Source organism: Mytilus galloprovincialis, chromosome 11 (genome assembly GCF_965363235.1).
Source record: "Mytilus galloprovincialis chromosome 11, xbMytGall1.hap1.1, whole genome shotgun sequence".
Lineage (NCBI taxonomy): Eukaryota > Metazoa > Mollusca > Bivalvia > Mytilida > Mytilidae > Mytilus > Mytilus galloprovincialis.
Window position 1 is genome coordinate 56687015 of NC_134848.1, and position 18504 is coordinate 56705518.

The following is an 18504-nucleotide window of genomic DNA, read 5'->3' on the forward strand; positions in this document are numbered from 1 at the left end:
CACAGATGATATCGGATATGTTCCGTATGTCGTCAATCGCCTTCCCTTTTGACGAATGTGACCGACTGAATTAGACTATTTACTGGGTTTCTAATAACATGAGCAACACTTTAAATGCCTCATGTGGAGCAGGCTCTGACTTTCCTTCAGGACCACCCCAGTTTTTGGTGGGGTTCATGTTGTGCAGTCTTTAGAATTATATATTGTGACTTGTGTACTGTTGTTTGTCTGTTGTAGCCATGGCGTTACCAGTTTATTTTCGATCTATGAGTTTGACTCTGATTTTCGCCACTATTTTAAATTATTATAATTGAGAACTCGATTTGTTTGGACAAATTAAGTCGACCAAAACATGCAATGTAAATATATATAAATAGTTAACTCAATCTAAAAATTCATAGATATTTGTATGAGAACGTTCATTAAATGTCAACAAATCAATCAATGTATTCGGTCGGACACAGTAGTCTCTGTAATTACACATCAATAAACTTTATATTTACATTGCGTAATAACTTTTACAAGGGCTGTAGATAGATGTCATGAATTATTCAACCTGTTAAATAAGGAAGTATTGTTCAGTTTTTAAGATCAGGTATTTAAAGTTCATTTATAACTAGGAAGTCGAAGTAGCACTCAACATAATTTGTTCTTCCTGTTTTAATTTGTTTGAATATTGGATTCAATGTGTTGAAACTGATGAATCTCAGATAAAATGCAAGTACGTATACTACTAAATATAATTTAAAACTACATTTTTCAATTTGGCGACGTAAGTCTCCACGCTCCGATGACGCCTTTTGTTAGTTTGAACGCTTATTTTTGTTTACATCTGTATCTTACTGATTTCTTCTATTTCTATAAGATTTCATTGATTACATAGGCTAAACAAGAGGACACAACAAATGATTAAATTTTTAAGTTAACTAAAATACGGGAAGTTATTACAAACTGCCAATATTAAACGTTATCTAAATATTTGTTTATGAAACAAGTCAGTGATCCTGTTTGAATTTACATTTCATTTAGATAGAACAAATTACAACATTGTGTTTACACATACTTTTATGCTAATGAATGTGTAAAAAAATACACAGAAAATACATTAAACTAATGACATACATAAGAAAACATGTTTACAGAGCATAACAAACATTGTAAAGTCGGCCTTTTGCCAAATAACATTATACATGCATTTAACTGTGTAATTTCAAGTAGTTTTAGAAATTGCAAAAAAAAAAAAAACCATCTATATTTTTTTGTCTAACCAATTTGACATTTAATATTTCAGATACACGTAATACTATGTACTGTATTGTTTGGCAATACAGTTTCTATTTCTCTGAAGTTCACATCTTTTCGTCTCGGCAATGAATGGGAACTCTACAAGAAATCATTTAATAAAATATACGCAGATAACAATGAAGAAATACAAAGGTTAGCTTTTAGTACTTCAAAATAGTATAATATATTGGGGTATGTGATATGTTTTACATAAGAAAAATGGCATAAACCATTGCCCATATCCTTGAACTTAATGACATATAAAAATGACAACGCAATAATGAACCGTATCATTGGTTTAAATGAAGCAATACACAATACTAGTTACTTTGAATAATACGAAAACATACAATCAAAAGTCATCAAAACATATGAGATAAGTGTTTACATCCTAAAGTATCGTCACTAATTGTGAATGTTTTATATGTAGTTCGTCATTTATAATTAAGTTATGTCAATTAGTTAATACTAATTAATAATATGCAATACACTTTTTTATGTAATTAGACGAGTGATCTGGGAAGACAATGTCCGTTTTATTGAGCATCACAATATGGCAGCAGATCGTGGAGAACATACTTACTGGCTGGGAATTAACCATTTTGCTGACATGGTAGGTGATTTAAATGCAGACACTTTGATATAGATAAAAGCGTCTTACAAATCAAAGCAAATCGAAGATTTATGTATTGTCGATACATTGGAAACAAAGTAACACAAGCTCTAGTGAGCTTTTAACATCGATATCAATATAATGCATTACAGTCAAGCAAATTGACATACAAACCAACACACGAATGTGACAAACCAAATTAGACTAGTTACCGGGTTTCTAAACACATGAGCACCACGACGGGTGTTATATTTGGAGCAAGATCTGCTTACCTTTCTTGTGGAGATGAGATTGCCCCCATTATTTGGTGGGGTTCGTGTTGATAAAACCTAATTTTCTATGTTGTGTCTTTTGAACTATATGTCTGTTTGTCTTTTTATTTTTTAGCTATGACGTTGTCAATTTATTTTCGATTTATGAGTTTGATCGTCTTATATATGGTATATTTCGCTCCTCCCTTTTAAGACAAAAATACACACATTACAACAAAGTACCTTCTGAAATAGCCAAATATTAAGCTCAAAACATCAAACGAATGGAAAAAACTTTCTCTCGAAAAAGAATTTTCAACTTGGTACACGCATTTACTTTTGTAGAATGTATTGGATTTAACCGAGTTGTATATCTAGCTAAACATCTCAGTGGAATGACTTCTGAAAATTTAGAACAAAAACAATTGTATATACTTAATGAAATACAAACAACACCATCAACTTAATTTAAAAATAAATAAATAAAAGGTGTAACTGCACAGCTTTATAAACTAGTATTCATTGAGTATTGATGAAGTCCGATCTTCTTCTTGAACCGTGGCATCAGGTCAAACTGTATATTCCAATTTTAGTCAGAGAAAGAAGTGACTCAGAAAATGAAGGGATACAAAATGTCACGTGATGTCATAAAAGATGGCTCGTCTTATCTTCCGCCAAATAATGTCCAAGTTCCCGATGAGGTTGACTGGCGACAAAAAGGCTATGTTACTCCTGTGAAAGACCAGGTCGGTACACTTTTTTTTCTATTTCATACTTGTTTAAGTGTTTGGTATTTTTTTTTCCTTAACATATATTAATTGTCTAATATCCTAAAATGAGGATAGCAAAAACCAAAATCAGAAAAAATACTAAACTCCGAGGAAAATTCAAAACGAAAAGTCCTTAATCAAATGGCAAAATGAAAAGCTCAAACACATCAAACGAACGGAGAACAGCTGTCGTATTCCTGACGTGGTGCATGCATTTTCTCAGCAAGCTCTATTGTTTATTTAGTTGTTTAATGCACTGATATTTAATAATTGGTGTTATGCATATAATAGTGTTATGTATTGGGTGTTTCTATATCAATGCCAAAACTTAAAGTCAGTACAGTTGATATAGACCAAATACGACATTTAGACATGAACAGGATTAATATGACAACATCTATGTCATGACACCTGTATTAACAAATGAATTACATTTTCGAGTTTTTTTCAATAAAAATTACGTCACTGACGTATAAAAACTTGAACTACAAAAATACAAAACTTCAAGGCAAATTAATATCTGAAATTCTTTTTAATGACATATCAAAGTTCAAACACATCAAACAAATGTATTGCGGAATGTCATAGTCCTGACTTAATACAGGCATTTCCTAAAGAACGGGTGGATAAAACCTGGTTGTATAGCTAGTTTAATCTATCACTTGTATGACAGTGGCATATAATTAAATTATATATCGACAACAATTTTTATATTTTGCTTGCAATACAAACGGACATCATAAATTTGGGTGTAGCAGTCAACATTGTATTTTAATCTCTATCACCATAAAAACAAAATAATGTTTAATGACGAAAAACAATTGCACGTATGTTAACAAAAAAGCAACGGTCAGGTAAGAAGACCTAGGACTGGAATGACGAAGAACCAAGTAAATCAAATCCCTCTGCTGCCGAGGCCTTTTTTTAAGACGAGGCTTCATCGGGAAACTCTCCATGTGTTGAAGATATGAGAAATACTAAGTCTCCCTAAAAATTCCCTGACATACCTCTGATAATGTGTTTCTACTGTAAGACATGAATGAGGGTGGTAATGGAAATACCTTCATGACGAATAACGGTGAAGATTCCTACCAAATGACGTTAACGGTAATTGCTGGTGCATCACGATTTTGACGAATCACGTTAATTTTTTTCTAAAAATAACGGTAACGGTAATTATTTGAGACCTCTGACAAATCACGATAAAGATATTTTGACGAATCACGGTAAAATTTTAATCGATTTCACGCTAACGGTAGCCGGAAATTGCCGTTTGACGCCTGACGGTAAAGGGCATTACTAGCCTAATGTACAAGTGCGTTTTTAACCTGTATGATCAATGAATCGAAGGATCAGGTCAATTGGTTTAATTATGCGTTTGTACAACAGTGGCTAGTCAAATTGGTGCATAACCAAGATTGTCAACCCTAGACATTATATAAAAAAGAAGATGTGGTATGATTGCCAATGAGACAACTATCCACAAAAGACCAAAATGTCACACACATTAACAACTATGGGTCACCGTACGGCCTTCAACAATGAGCAAAGTCCATACCGCATTGTCAGCTATAAAAGGCCCCGATAAGACAATGTAAAACAATTCAAAAGAGAAAACTAACGGCCTTATGTACATGTAAGTAAACAAAAAAGAATATTTACTTCAAACTGCACTATAAGAAAAGTGTAAGATGAACGATTTTGATTATTCCATATGTATATTATTTTAGAAGGTTTTCTATATTATTTAGTAAATCAGCATATTCACCTGCTAGAAAAGAATATACATTTATTAAAATTATATTGAAAATTGTCGCAAAAACAGTTATTCACGATAATCATGATGACGTTGGTATATATGACTTTATTAATAATTGTGTTGACAGTAAATATAACAAAAGAGATGCAAATGCAACAAAAATATGTAGTAGATAAGGTCGGGAACGTTGGGTAAAGGGGCATATGTAGTGTCGATCGACATCATACAAAGGAGATCATAGAGACGCACGTTATGGTCCAAATCTCATGATGCAGGTAATACTGTATACATTAAATAAAATATGTACATTGTATAAATCTTTCCTTTATTCAGGGACAATGTGGATCATGCTGGTCATTTTCATCAACTGGTGCCTTGGAGGGTCAACATTTCAGGAAAACAGGTCAATTGGTTTCTTTATCAGAACAGAACCTTGTAGATTGTACATTTAAGTATGGTAAATATCAGACATATTTATTTTCACCACGGGTCTGCTATTCCGTAAAAATCGCATACACGGAGTAAAGTAAACGAAGTCAAGACAAATATCTTTATTAGTTACTTTTTTTTTATTTGTACATGTGTTCAGATCTGTAGTGTTACTTTGTATTAATATTTTGTGGAAACAAATGACAGGATCAGCTATAATAATAAGCTTTATCAATTTGGAAATATAACAGTTTTATAAACCGTTGATATATAGTTAAAATAATCTAATTTATCATACTCTCGTTTTCCTGCATCCCGGACGATCACTTTCCAAGACTTACCCCTTATATATATAATTAGAATTCATCCTGAATGAGCATGCAACATTTGAAACTATTCGTTAAGCAAACAACTAAATGCACAGTATGCATTCTCTCCTAATGTTTAGTCATATGTTATATGTATCTGTATCATGTCGCGAGCGAGTGCAGTTATGACCCAATACACTGTGTCTAAACCACACCGGCAAAATTTGATCGGACTCGATGGTATCTAACATCCGGCACAATAACGGAACATCAATAGACAAAAGAAAGCTATGCTTCTCCTTATTTTCTTATTTTTTTTATGATATCGAAAAATATATATACATATACAACTATTTTCTATTGTGATATGCAATATTTTCTACAACCGTTCTATATTAACGGCGAAATAAGTAAAAATGCAGGTCAAAATGACGAATTGAGTGAACCTTGCCTCGAAATAGTTTAATTGCTCGTTAAATTGTTCACATTGTACGGAAAGAAAGGTACGGGAAGATAGATATTGACACGGAGATTGCAAAACTAGTCATTATAAGCATCTCAATACTTGTATTTCTGTGTATGGAACGAAAGAAATGGGTCATGTCAAATTAAAATACACCGGTTTCGTCATTGTTGTTTCTACATAATCACCCGGTTTCGTCTATATGTATCACCCGGTTTTTTATATTTTTTTAAAACCAACAATTTATGACAAGCAACGTTTACATGGATCTGAACACTGTCTTTCGAAAGAATTTAAATATATATTTATTATAAAGTAAACTTGGCGTGTTTACATTTATTTACATAGGTAATTATAGTACTACACATTTTCCTAATGAAAGGCGTATCCGTTATTTCACTGATCTTCAAACTAATTTTAAATGGAATATAAATACTCAATAGCAAACACTGATATCTTATTATTTTTTTAACATTAACATTATGATATTTTTTATATAGGTTTTGAGATGCATCGCAATATGTGACCCCCCCCCCTTTTTTTAACAAAAAAAAACACTAAATAACGCTTAATAAAAAAAATTAAAACATCACCAAAAAGTATGCAGAATTAAGTTAAGATTTATATTATTAAGAAGTGTGTAAATTTCGATGCAATAATGATAAATCGTTTTGAGATATGGCGCGACATGTTAAAAAACACACTCCTGTTTTACTTACAAAGTTCTGTAACTCAAAAAGATTTAAATTGATTTTCACTAAAAGGTTTACAGATCGTTTGACCATTTCAAGAAATAGCTTTGTTAAGTTTCATGAAAACTAGATAAGCTGTTCTCAAGTTACGGTGCGACATGTTTACGCTGGACATAAGGATAGACGGATAGATAGACGGACGGACAGAATGACTGATAATGGAGGAACGGACAGATGGAAGGAAGGACAGACGGACGGACGGACGGACGGACGGATGTATACAATAATACGCCCTGTCAAAATTGTGACGGGCGTGTAAAAACGCAATGAAAGGAAAAAAAACTCTAAATTAAAGGTCAATAAGTTTTATTAGGATATCGGCCAAGTCGATTTATTTGTATATCTTCTTGACTTTCTAAGTCATTTTTGCTACATGACTTTTATATATATGTTTGAAAATAATAGATAGAAATTGATAAAAAGAACTTCAAATTTGTCATTTAAGGGCAATGCAATAACTCCTTTAAGAACTTATGTGAGAATTTTATAGTAAATGGACAAATGGTAGAGCTCAACATTTTGAATTGTCTATGTCTACGGCTATTTTTAAATAATTGACATCATGCACTTGCATGGCCCCCTTTGTTTATTTCTTAGCCATGAAGGCCATCTTGGTTGACAAGCGGGGTCACAGTAAACTTTTTAAAACTAGATACCCTAATTATAATTAAAAAAGACACATGATTTTAAATAAGGTTTGTGAAATGCAGCCTAGTAATTTTAGATGTGAACATTTATGTAAAAAATTGTATTGAAAGATAATGAACGCCGGTCGACAGGTGCCAAGTGATGAAAAAAAAAAACTTTTCCTGTTGGGTCAAGTGAGGTAAAAACAATCAAGAGTTCCAAACAAAATTAAACCGTTCTTGAATTTAAAAAAAAATGTGTAACAACTGAAATTTCAAATTTCACGAACCGGATCGGTTAAATGGTCGCAATTCAATTTATGATGAAGGTCTGTGGCCGAAGGAAAAATAATATAGAAATGAGGTCAAGGGCAAGGGCAATGGACATATGGCAAATAGGGGAAAAAAACGTTAAATCTGTGTTCCATACTAGTATATGTTACAGTCAAACCTTCTAACTTTTGACGTATGCAGCTTTATACAAATAGATATAAACGCTATGAATTCGAATCACTTAGTGTCGCTTGTATAAAAATATCAATGAGAATGTTTATAATATACATAATCAAACTCACATAATCCGATTTCGAGGGTGTCCCTGTTTTCTTATGTCTTACAATATTTTAATTCGGTATACACTTTATAAGATAAGTAGCGAATCTAGAAGACGTATATATTGCACCACCCCCCCCCCCCCCCCCCCCGCCCCGATCCCACCTTTGATGTATTTTTTCAGTTTTTATTTGATTTTCCTTGGTAAAAGGGAGACAACTAAAATAAATCTATGTACTTACGCAAAGCGTTATTGGGTCATAACTGCACTCGCCCGCGACATGATCTGCGTACCCTTTCGGAGCACCTGAGATCGTCCCCTTTTTTGATGGGGGTTCGTGTTGCTGTCTGTTTTGTGTTTCCGTGCTCAGAACCCTTCACTTCCCCATATATTGGGGGGCTGAAAATATTATTCATTAATATATGAATGGGGGGTGTCACATTCTAGCCGCACTTTGGTATCCATTTTTAACTGAAAACTGAGGTTATCCCACTAACCTTTTCATGTTGAATTAGTGCGATTCCCCGGAAGGAAAAGCTCTTGAGGTGTAAACATGTTAAATTGCTGAGAGCGTTAAGGGAAAGTGTTTCCGTGTAAGGTTAATATTTACCGTATCTGCCACAAAATAGAATTTTAATATGCCGGACAGACGCGTAACGACGGAAATGATGATGGCACGTAATTTCGTGAAGGACAGTCGATCCGCACTGTTTTTTTTTCCGATTTTGCCATGTGATTATGGACTTCCCGATTAGATTTTCCTCTAAGTTCAGTATTTTTGTGATTTTACGTTTTCTACTTTAAGGTAATGGTGGTTGTAACGGAGGGTTTGTATTCAGGGCATACCAATATATTAAAGACAATAATGGTATAGATACGGAATCATCTTACCCGTATGAAGCTAAGGTAACCATTTCATTATACGACTTTATCTTTACTTTTTGCGTTACCATGTCCGTTTTAGTGTTTTATTTTTTTTAATCGGCTTTCGTTCAAAATACGTGCTTATCAACAGAAACATGTTATTACTTATAACTGTTTTTTTTTTCTAAGCCCGAAATATTTTGTGTATACGAAACATACATGTATATTATTAATGAGTAATGGAAAATTCATCAGCCTCCATGGTCTCGTGTGTGATTTAATCAATTGTAGAATGTTTAACGCTACTTTCAGTTTAGGTTAAAACAAATAGGTTTTTTTAAAGATTGGGGGTCACACATGTCTGTATTCAACTTCATACGAACTAACAGGCTAGTCAAAAACGCTTCTTAGACATATGCAGGGGTCCTTAATTTCGGAATTGGTCCTTAATGGTAACACCTATGATTTTAACTCTGGTATTTGACAATGACCCGGATTATTTGCAATAAGCATCTGTTTCGTATTCGAAACTAACAAATATACGATTTGAAATACATGTATGTCATGTGCTCAACATTCTTGTTCGTGTAACTTTAATTCAATGTTATCCTTAAACTCCGCCAAATCAATCTTTAACTGCAAAATTTTTTTAATAAAAAACGATGTCTTTTAAATTTTTGTTATACTTAAGGAAAAACGTAATTCTAAGAATACAATGTAACATTTTGAGAAGCGTTTTTGTTACAAGTTTGAAAAGCTATAAATTTGATGGAGAATGAATGAGGAGTTTGTATTTCAATTTGAAAATATCATAAATACTAAAGTCATCAATTAAGCTTTTTTTTTTTACACATAAACCTACAATAAAAATTCCTCGCATCTTCATAAATTCAACATCAGAAATGATTGCACTAATAGTGATAATTCACCGCATCTATAGGTAAAATAGATCGCTTTCAATAATCGATATGCCATATTATGTTGCTTTTACAACACTTAATTGAACTTTAATGCTGTTGTTGTAATTTACAAAGACATATCACAATAAAAAAATGTTGAAACTTACCTAAGTCATTTTGGGGCCTTATAGCTTGCTGTCTGTGTGATTGTTTTATTTTGGGTTTGTATTGGTTTGTTCATTAAGTAACAATCCTATTGTTTGGATTTTTAACTAATACAATTCTTATTCTTATTCTCTATTAATTAGAATGCCAGTTGCAGATTTCAGAAATCTGATGTCGGGGCTACAGTAACAGGAATAAAATTAATAAAGAAGGGGGATGAAGAGGCTTTAAAATCCGCCGTAGCAACAGTTGGTCCAATATCAATAGCGATTGACGCCGATCGCAAATTTCAGCTTTACAAAAATGGTAGGTTCTTATTTAAATTGTAATGTCGTCATAGTAGTTTTCGATAAGGATAAAATTTACGTACCATTTAAACAATATGTAGTGTAGTTAATAATCATTAAAAAGAGTTCTCAAGTAGATACAAGATGTATTTATCAACTAAATCCAAACCATCATTCTTGATTACAGGAGTCTACAAAAGAAAAGGAAAGGAAACTATTAAAATGTCTATTACTAATGACTAACTACCACAAAACCAAATAAACATAATATACTACACAATACGTACTTGTTTGTTAACATGTCATTGTCCGAGTATTCACCTTTACAAGAATGGTGGGTTCTTATTTATAAATTATAATGTCCCCTTTACAAGAATGGTAGGTTTTTATTTATAAATCATAATGTCCCCTTTACAAGAATGGTAGGTTCTTATTTATAAATTACAATGTCCCCTTTACAAGAATGGTAGGTTCTTATTTATAAATTATAATGTCACCTTTACAAGAATGGTAGGTTCTTATTTATAAATTATAATGTCCCCTTTACAGGAATAGAAGGTTCTTATTTATAAAGGACAAGGTACACTAAGGGCCGTATTTGGCAATACTGGTGGTTAAGGTGTTGATAAATACTCGTTCAATTAATATAGATAAACAAAACATTACTGCTTTAGATTTCCTTATATGTATTTTACAATTATACATTTTGATCCATATACGTTTTTTTGTTTGATAAGGTTTAAAATAGCATATTATTGGCAGGTTTCAAATCTGTTGCTAGGCAACCAAAAAATGAGAATCCCCCCCAAAAAAAATGCCATTTATTTAAGCTTCTATACCTAGTCTATTGAAATTATAAAATTTAATGTCTTTCAAGAGGGGGCCAAAATTGGCCCTTATTGTACCTTGTCCTTTGAATGTCCCGATATTAGTTTTGAATGAAATCGAAATAAGAAAAACAATCATTAAAACGAAACGTTGTTATATGTCATCATGTCATTGTCTGAGATCATCAATCTGCTTTAAACAGTATTCTAATTAAAACTAACTTAAGGAAATGTCCACAGTCCGTACCTCTTCACGCAACAGAGTACAATTGTAATATTACATTAAAAAAAACTATGACAACATTTTTTATTGAAACGTAATTTAGAGCTGTCTAGTTAAGTTCATGTTTTTCTAAAGAAGTAACATGAAACATTTAATTGGTACAATTCTTGGGGAAATTATACTGCTTCATATTTTCTTTACACGATAAACTCTTCGGAAAATAGTAAAATTTCCCCTCTTACACCGTTTAAAGTTTGATGTTACTTATTTACGTCGCTCTTAATTGACCGAGTACCAGGATGTCGTAGGTAACATGTCAAAAAAATATATAAACCGGAGTCAAAAGTCGGTAATATGAAAATAGTCTATTAACTTCGATTTTCATTTATATTACAGGGGTGTTTGATGAACCAGAATGTAACAGCACTTTCACGGACCATGCAGTGTTAATTGTAGGATATGGTGTAGAAAATGGACAAGACTATTGGCTGGTTAAAAATAGGTAAACAAATGTGTATTACACCTCAGCTATCATGTTCTTTATAGAATTAGTACATCGTACTTTGACCTATAATGGTTTACTTTATTAAATTGCGACTAGGATGGAGAGTTGTCTTATTGGCTTTCATAACACATTTTCTGATATCTACACACTATTTTCACCATTTTTAAGCGTTCAACTAATTGCTCTTGATGGAACTTTTCGACAGCAATTGTCATTATTTTTGCAAAATTTCAACGGAGGCTACAGGATTGGCTAAATGTTTTTGAAGAGTTCATGCCGGACTATATGAATTCATCTTAATCATTTATGTCGATTCCGGAGTCGTTCCTACATACACACTAATTTGAAAAAAAGAACTATTAAGTTATCAGAAATTTACATATTGCCATCCATCTTTTTTAGAAATGCATATTTACAATCTGATAATTGTCATCACTATGTTTATTGTTCGCTAGCTTGCATCTGGTTCCATGGTGTAAATGTATGTGTATGAGACACAAGACACGTAGTGATGACCATGGAAAATTGGTCAGAAGTGTCGTTCGGTCCTTAGCAAAGCTTTGTGTCTATTGGCTCTCTCTGAATAATAAAACACTTACTGACAAAATATTCGTAGAATAATTGCATCTCGTGGGACTTAAAACTTACTACTCCATTCATATCTAGTCGATAACTGAAAAAACAAAAACATTTAAAAACCATCACACATTCAAGCCGGTTGGAGATAGTACCCTTCAAGAAATCACAAAAACTGATTTCGTACAAAATTGGTACTATTTCAATTTCCTGTGTTATCACACTTAATAAAGGAAAATAGGAAAACATACCTTGCTAACGGAGATTAATTTATACTGATACTGAAAATGGTAGTTTTTTTTCAAAAGTCAAGTCTTTCAAGTAGATACAATAGATTGGATATTTAAGAAGTTAAATGAGGCGGGATACTTTGAAAGTTTAATCGAGTGGGATAGTTAGGAAAAATAAAAAGCAAGATACTTTGAACGTTTAATTAGGGGGGGGGGGGGGGGATAATTTTGAAGTTTAAATAGGTCTGACACTGCCGCCCTTGTTTCAGTGCCATGATAAATATTTATGTATCGATTGAATGCTTGTTAATACATACTCTAACTTTTTGTATACCAACAATCTGTGGGTATCCTACAAAATTAGAAGCTTTTTTTTTAAATTTCACAAAATTTATCAAGTCATTAAATACACAATGTAGGGGATTCTTAATGTCATATCATAGTTCCATGAATAATAAAATTATGTCCAATTGGTGTTTGTTTTCAGTTGGAGTGCAAGCTGGGGAATAGACGGATATATAAAAATGTCGAGGAACAAAGACAACCAATGTGGAGTAGCTTCTTATGCCATGTACCCTCTTGTGTGAGATCACCTTGTGAGGACCAGACGACAAAATTAAACTTTAATAGCATCTCGCTATGACCATTGTATTGCTTAATAAACTGTATTTATGTTTATAAAACATTGTATATTGTGTTAGATGTACTAGTTAATGGGGAGGGTTGAGATCTCACAAAACATACTTAACCCTGCCGGATTTTCCAAAAGTTTTAAGTCGGGAACCGCTATGGTTTATGTTTAATAGTCTTGTATTTTTTTTTTTTTTTTTAATTTTGGTTCATTTGCATGATTTGAAATAGAATGTGTCGTCCATTTCGCTGAGCTACTATATATACATTGGTGTATTTAGTTTAAACATATTTATTTGTAGAGGATTGGAAACCAATTTATTGCAACTTATATTAATACCTCTCCACTTTGCGAGTGCTGCCTTGTAGCAGCATCAGCCTGCTCTCTTTTGAAATCTACAAGGCTCTCTTTTACAAGTGCAAGTGATGTGGCTTTTTCTTAACACGGGTCAGCCATTTATTGTGCCCTTCCGATGGACTATCATCGTTTCCTGAAGACTGCCATACTCGCGAATGGTTATACCAGGAATCTTTGTGTTAGTTGTCCAATGCACTAACCACTACACCACGGCTCTATGATTTTTGAATATGGTATCTGGTCGGTATTTGGTCTCTTTCCTGTTTCTATTTTTATTATATATGGTATGTTATAGATCCGAAAGAGTCAGCGAAAGGTCGTGTTTGATATTTGCTTAGAAACAATTAAAAACCTGGCGAATGTTTGCTATGAAAAAACACTGTAAAAATGTTGTATAAAATTGGAAAAAATACTGTTCAAACATTGTGTCCTTTTCTACATACAAATACAGACTTTTTTCTAGAGATTTTAAGAGTAAATAAACGCTTGTCCTACTTTAATGTTTCAATATTTTTGTATGTGCATTGTAAGAGGCCAAGTCGTGTCGACCTTGAACACAAAACAAAGTGTATGGTATGATTAACCAGAAGACACCAGAGAACAATCAGTGTAGAATATGTATATCAACTTTAGATCACCGAAATGTACAAATGTATTGTAGATCACCGAAATGTATTTACCATGTTATTCCCGCTAAAATATTTTTTTTGGGGATTCGGGCCATTCTGGTAACGTCAGTTTAGCCATATCTATAATACTAAAATTATGAGGTCCAATTTGTCAGCCGTCATCGGGTAAAAACGACAAATCAAAGAATTCAACTCTATATATAGCTAATATAGGACAATGGTGTAGATTAAAAATTACACCACTCCAGACCCTTTTGTTTGCCACATAATTAATATTGCCAATAATTAACAAGTTCCGGGTCAAATCCGATACCGATACCAATAATATATTCACCTGTTACCTATTACCTTATCTGTATGTTCCGCATTTGACAGGCGCACCACCAAACGGTGTATTTAGGATTTTGCTATATACACGGGTCATAATCAAAGGGTACGTTCCGCATTTGACAGGCGCACCACCAAACGGTGTATTTAGGATTTTGCTATATACACGGGTCATAATCAAAAGGTACGTTCCGCATTTGACAGGCGCACCACCAAACGGTGTATTTAGGATTTTGCTATATACACCGGTCATAATCAAAGGGCCGACACTAATAAATTCAATCTTTGTCAAATTTTTCCCTATTGTAGTTTTATTCAGCAATCAGCAAGACTTTCTAAGATAACTAATATGGGACAATGATGTTGATTAAAAAATACTCCATTCCTAAATAGCCAGGACCTTTTGTTTTCCAAATAATTAATATTACCAATAATTGACAAGTTCCAGGTCGACGGGTTCAAACAGAAAGATTTGACAGCAGAGAAAACTGTGTATCTTATAATCGACATGACTTAATCAAATAACAATACCAACTAGATTTGCCATTGCAAGCAATAGCGGATGGCACCCTTTCCCCATTGCCCGGCCAGCGGCAGCCATTCAGAAAATTTTTGCTGTTTCCATGGCAACAGAGGCCATTTTGAAAATTCGAAACTCAAAAGTTAAGTCTACATAAGCTAGGCAAAATTTGTTATAAGTTTTATTAAATTTAAAGCATTTTGAAGTTTTTCATAATTTTGCTGTTCCCATGGTAACGGCGGCCATTTTGAATATTCCAAAGTCAAACCTCCGCTGCAATTTTTTCCCTCCATAATCATATATACCATCATATACCATTTAATGTCTCTAGAATAAATTTAACATTGATGTTCTGGAATGTTCTGTGAAAATTCAAAGTTTTGACCTTTTTGCATTGTTTCCATGGTAACAACAGATATTTTGGAAATTCCAACGCCAAATTCCACATCTTCCAATGTTGCTCATCGTTACTGTGAAGTTTCATTAAGTTTTGAGCATTTTGATATTTTTGAAATTTTTGGTGCAGTTTCCATGGCAACATAGAAGTTCCAATGAGTACCAAAATCATCCAACACCTGTATATAGTGGGCACCTACATTGTATTAAAATATTATGATTCTGAGTTAAAGCATATTCAAACAGTTCACTAAAACAAAAAACTGGATTTTTTCACATTTGTTCTGTTTCCATGGAAACGGTAGCCATCTTGAACCATTCCATGCTTCCTGCAACTCTGCACGTGGGGGTCCTTATTATAGTAGAGTTCCATCGACATTGGTCCATTGGATTTCAAGAAATCCCCTGGACAAAATTTGTTGCAAGAAAAAAAATAAGAAAAAAAAGAAACGTAGAATAACAATATGAACACCTGTATATAGTGGGCACCTACATTGTATTAAAATATTATGATTCTGAGTTAAAGCATATTCAAACAGTTCACTAAAACAAAAAACTGGATTTTTTCACATTTGTTCTGTTTCCATGGAAACGGTAGCCATCTTGAACCATTCCATGCTTCCTGCAACTCTGCACGTGGGGGTCCTTATTATAGTAGAGTGCCATCGACATTGGTCCATTGGATTTCAAGAAATTCCCTGGACAAAATTTGTTGCAAGAAAAAAAAATAAGAAAAAAAAGAAACGTAGAATAACAATATGTCACCCCAACTCCGTTGAGGGTGCCATAATTACTAAAATAAGGCTTAGGCATAGTTGTATACTTTAATTCAGTTACGGACCAGCGATATCACCATGATCACGGGTGTGTACTTGTGTCTATTATTTGTGCTGGCACCATTTAAAAGGGAATTTTCAGTTGTAATACAAGGAATTATGCAAACCGTAGGATTTTATAGTAAAATTAATACGTGTTTACATAAAAAAAGGATTGGTATTATATGTATATCGAAATGTTTTCAATTCATAGAATAGATATTATTGGTTCCAACCGAAATACTGGATATTTGAGGATGCCGTGTATATGGAAAGCATGCATGCAATTTTTGTATCGTTTATTGCATCTTTTTAATTCAGTTGAAATTAGTTGGAATTATATATGTAACACGATTCCTCATAACTTACTTAAAATCTTTATAAACAATGATAGTTGTACTTTTGATTTATTTGTTTTTTATTTTCTATTTCTTACTTCGTTGTTGTTCCTCCTTATCATACTTAATTACACTAGAGGCTCCCAAGAGCACGTGCTACTCACCTGTATCTCTTGTTGTTTTCGAAATCAGGATAAACAAACACGATAAAGTTAAAATCAGAATTAATAGTAAAAGATACCCTTATAATGATTGAGGCCAAGTTTGGTTTGATTTTGCTCAGTATTTGTATTAATACAAGGTCATCGGATTGCAGTCAAGGTCATCCGATTGCAGTCCTGCAATAATAAAATTAACTGAAGACCCCTTATCATTATTCAAATTAGCTTGCAAACTGTGACCAGTTAAAATTGTTATCCTTTTTTCAATTTTTCATTTTCCCCTTAGACTTCTATTTGTTCTATTTACAGCTATTGAGGACGTTGCTCGATAACATTGAAAACATTTTTCAATCAAGATAGAGACCCTATTACAAATTCAAAAAAGGTTTAATTCTATTTGTTTAAGTATATATATTTTTTTTTTCACAACGAAATATTGACTTCAAATAGCAATAACTCCTTTAGGGGTCGATTGACAATTTTGTTTAAATATTTCGTTTGTTACTTTACTGAACACTATAGCAGTTAAAAGTTGATCTCTATTAATAATACCATTTAAGATAACTGCAAAATTTCTTGAATTTACCAATTCATATGCAGCAACCCAACGACGGGTTGTCTGATTCGTCTGACAATTTCTGGGCCGCTAGATCTCAACCTGATTAAAAGTTTTACCTCGGTCATATTTGCTCTAAATGGTTCAGTTTCAGAGATAAAAGAAAAAAAAAAACAGCATGTAACCACTATGTACGGTCACGTTGTTTGAGGAGCGGATCACCGAACACATTTTTAAACTAGATTCCCTAATTCGCCCAAGTTTGGTTAAATTTGGACGTGTATTTTAAGAAGTTGTTTGTAAATAGTTAACGGACAACGACGGACGGACGCCAAATGGTGATAAAAGCTCACTTGGCCTACTCTTATACTTAAATAAACATCCAGGCCTATGGGTTTTTTTCCTTTCTTTTGGATGATTTACACTTTGCCTACCCGGTCTTGAACACCATACTACATATATTTGATATCATATTTTATGCAGATATTCGCACCCTGTCTCAACAAGGAAACCATTTATTAGTGAATTATTACCTAACTAACGTTTTGAATTTCATTGCAGTTCGATATTTCTGTAATTTCATTTTTTAGTATCTACATGTAGCTAAGTTACACGTATCTATCGTTGCAAACATGAAGGAACCTTTAGATTCCACAAGGAAGCTATTAAACCAAGAGTTCCAAATAGTGAAGTTGAAATCATCCCTTCGTAAATTTTACGGACGCCATCACGAGTTGGTTGACCGTTATGGAATAACCGTTTCACAAATGATATCGGATATGTTCCTTACGTCGTAACTACAATCCCCTTCCCTTTCATGAATATGACCTACCGAATTAGACTATTTACCGGATTTGTAATCACATAAGCAATACGACGGGTGCCACATGTGGAGCAGGATCTGCTTACCCTTCCGGAGCACCTGAGATCACCCCTAGTTTTTGGTGGGGTTCGTGTTGTTTATTCTTTAGTTTTCTATGTTGTGTCGTGTGTACTATTGTTTTTCTGTTTGTCTTTTTCATTTTTAGCCATGGCGTTGTCAGTTTGTTTTAGATTTATGAGTTTGACTGTCCCTTTGGTATCTTTCGTCCCTCTTTTAGATGTGTTTTAACTTTTGATGTTTGTGAATGGCTGTTTTTTTACATGTTTTTACTACATGTATGACCTTATATATTTTTATTCATATACATGCATTTTATACGAGGAGGGTTGAGAACTCACAACATATATATCACACCACGCAGTTTTGTGCCTGTCCCAAGTCAGGAGCCTCTAGCCTTTCTTTTTTTTCTGTTTTTAATTTTAGTTAATCTATATATTTTTTGGAGTTTAGTGTTATGTCATTTTTTTGGCAGGAGCCAGCTGAAGCCCGCCTCCGGATATTGAATTT

General features: G+C 33.3%; 1 protein-coding gene across 2 annotated transcripts in view; it reads left to right on the top strand.

Moving 5' to 3' along the window:
* Window positions 1-564: 564 nt before the first annotated feature.
* The window catches only part of LOC143052427 (cathepsin L-like), a 34415-nt gene continuing 16475 nt past the window's right edge, over window positions 565-18504 (top strand). Inside the window, exons 1-9 of one of the 2 annotated variants that reach the window (XM_076225460.1) lie at window positions 566-721; window positions 1292-1437; window positions 1792-1897; window positions 2742-2894; window positions 5011-5134; window positions 8614-8714; window positions 9880-10042; window positions 11470-11575; window positions 12872-13079. In XM_076225460.1, the coding sequence (XP_076081575.1) occupies window positions 716-721; window positions 1292-1437; window positions 1792-1897; window positions 2742-2894; window positions 5011-5134; window positions 8614-8714; window positions 9880-10042; window positions 11470-11575; window positions 12872-12971 (1005 nt within the window). In that variant the 5' untranslated portion in view covers window positions 566-715 and the 3' untranslated portion in view covers window positions 12972-13079. Of the gene's footprint in view, window positions 722-1291; window positions 1438-1791; window positions 1898-2741; window positions 2895-5010; window positions 5135-8613; window positions 8715-9879; window positions 10043-11469; window positions 11576-12871; window positions 13080-18504 lie in introns of those variants that run through there. The other variant, XM_076225461.1, reaches the window with a different exon arrangement.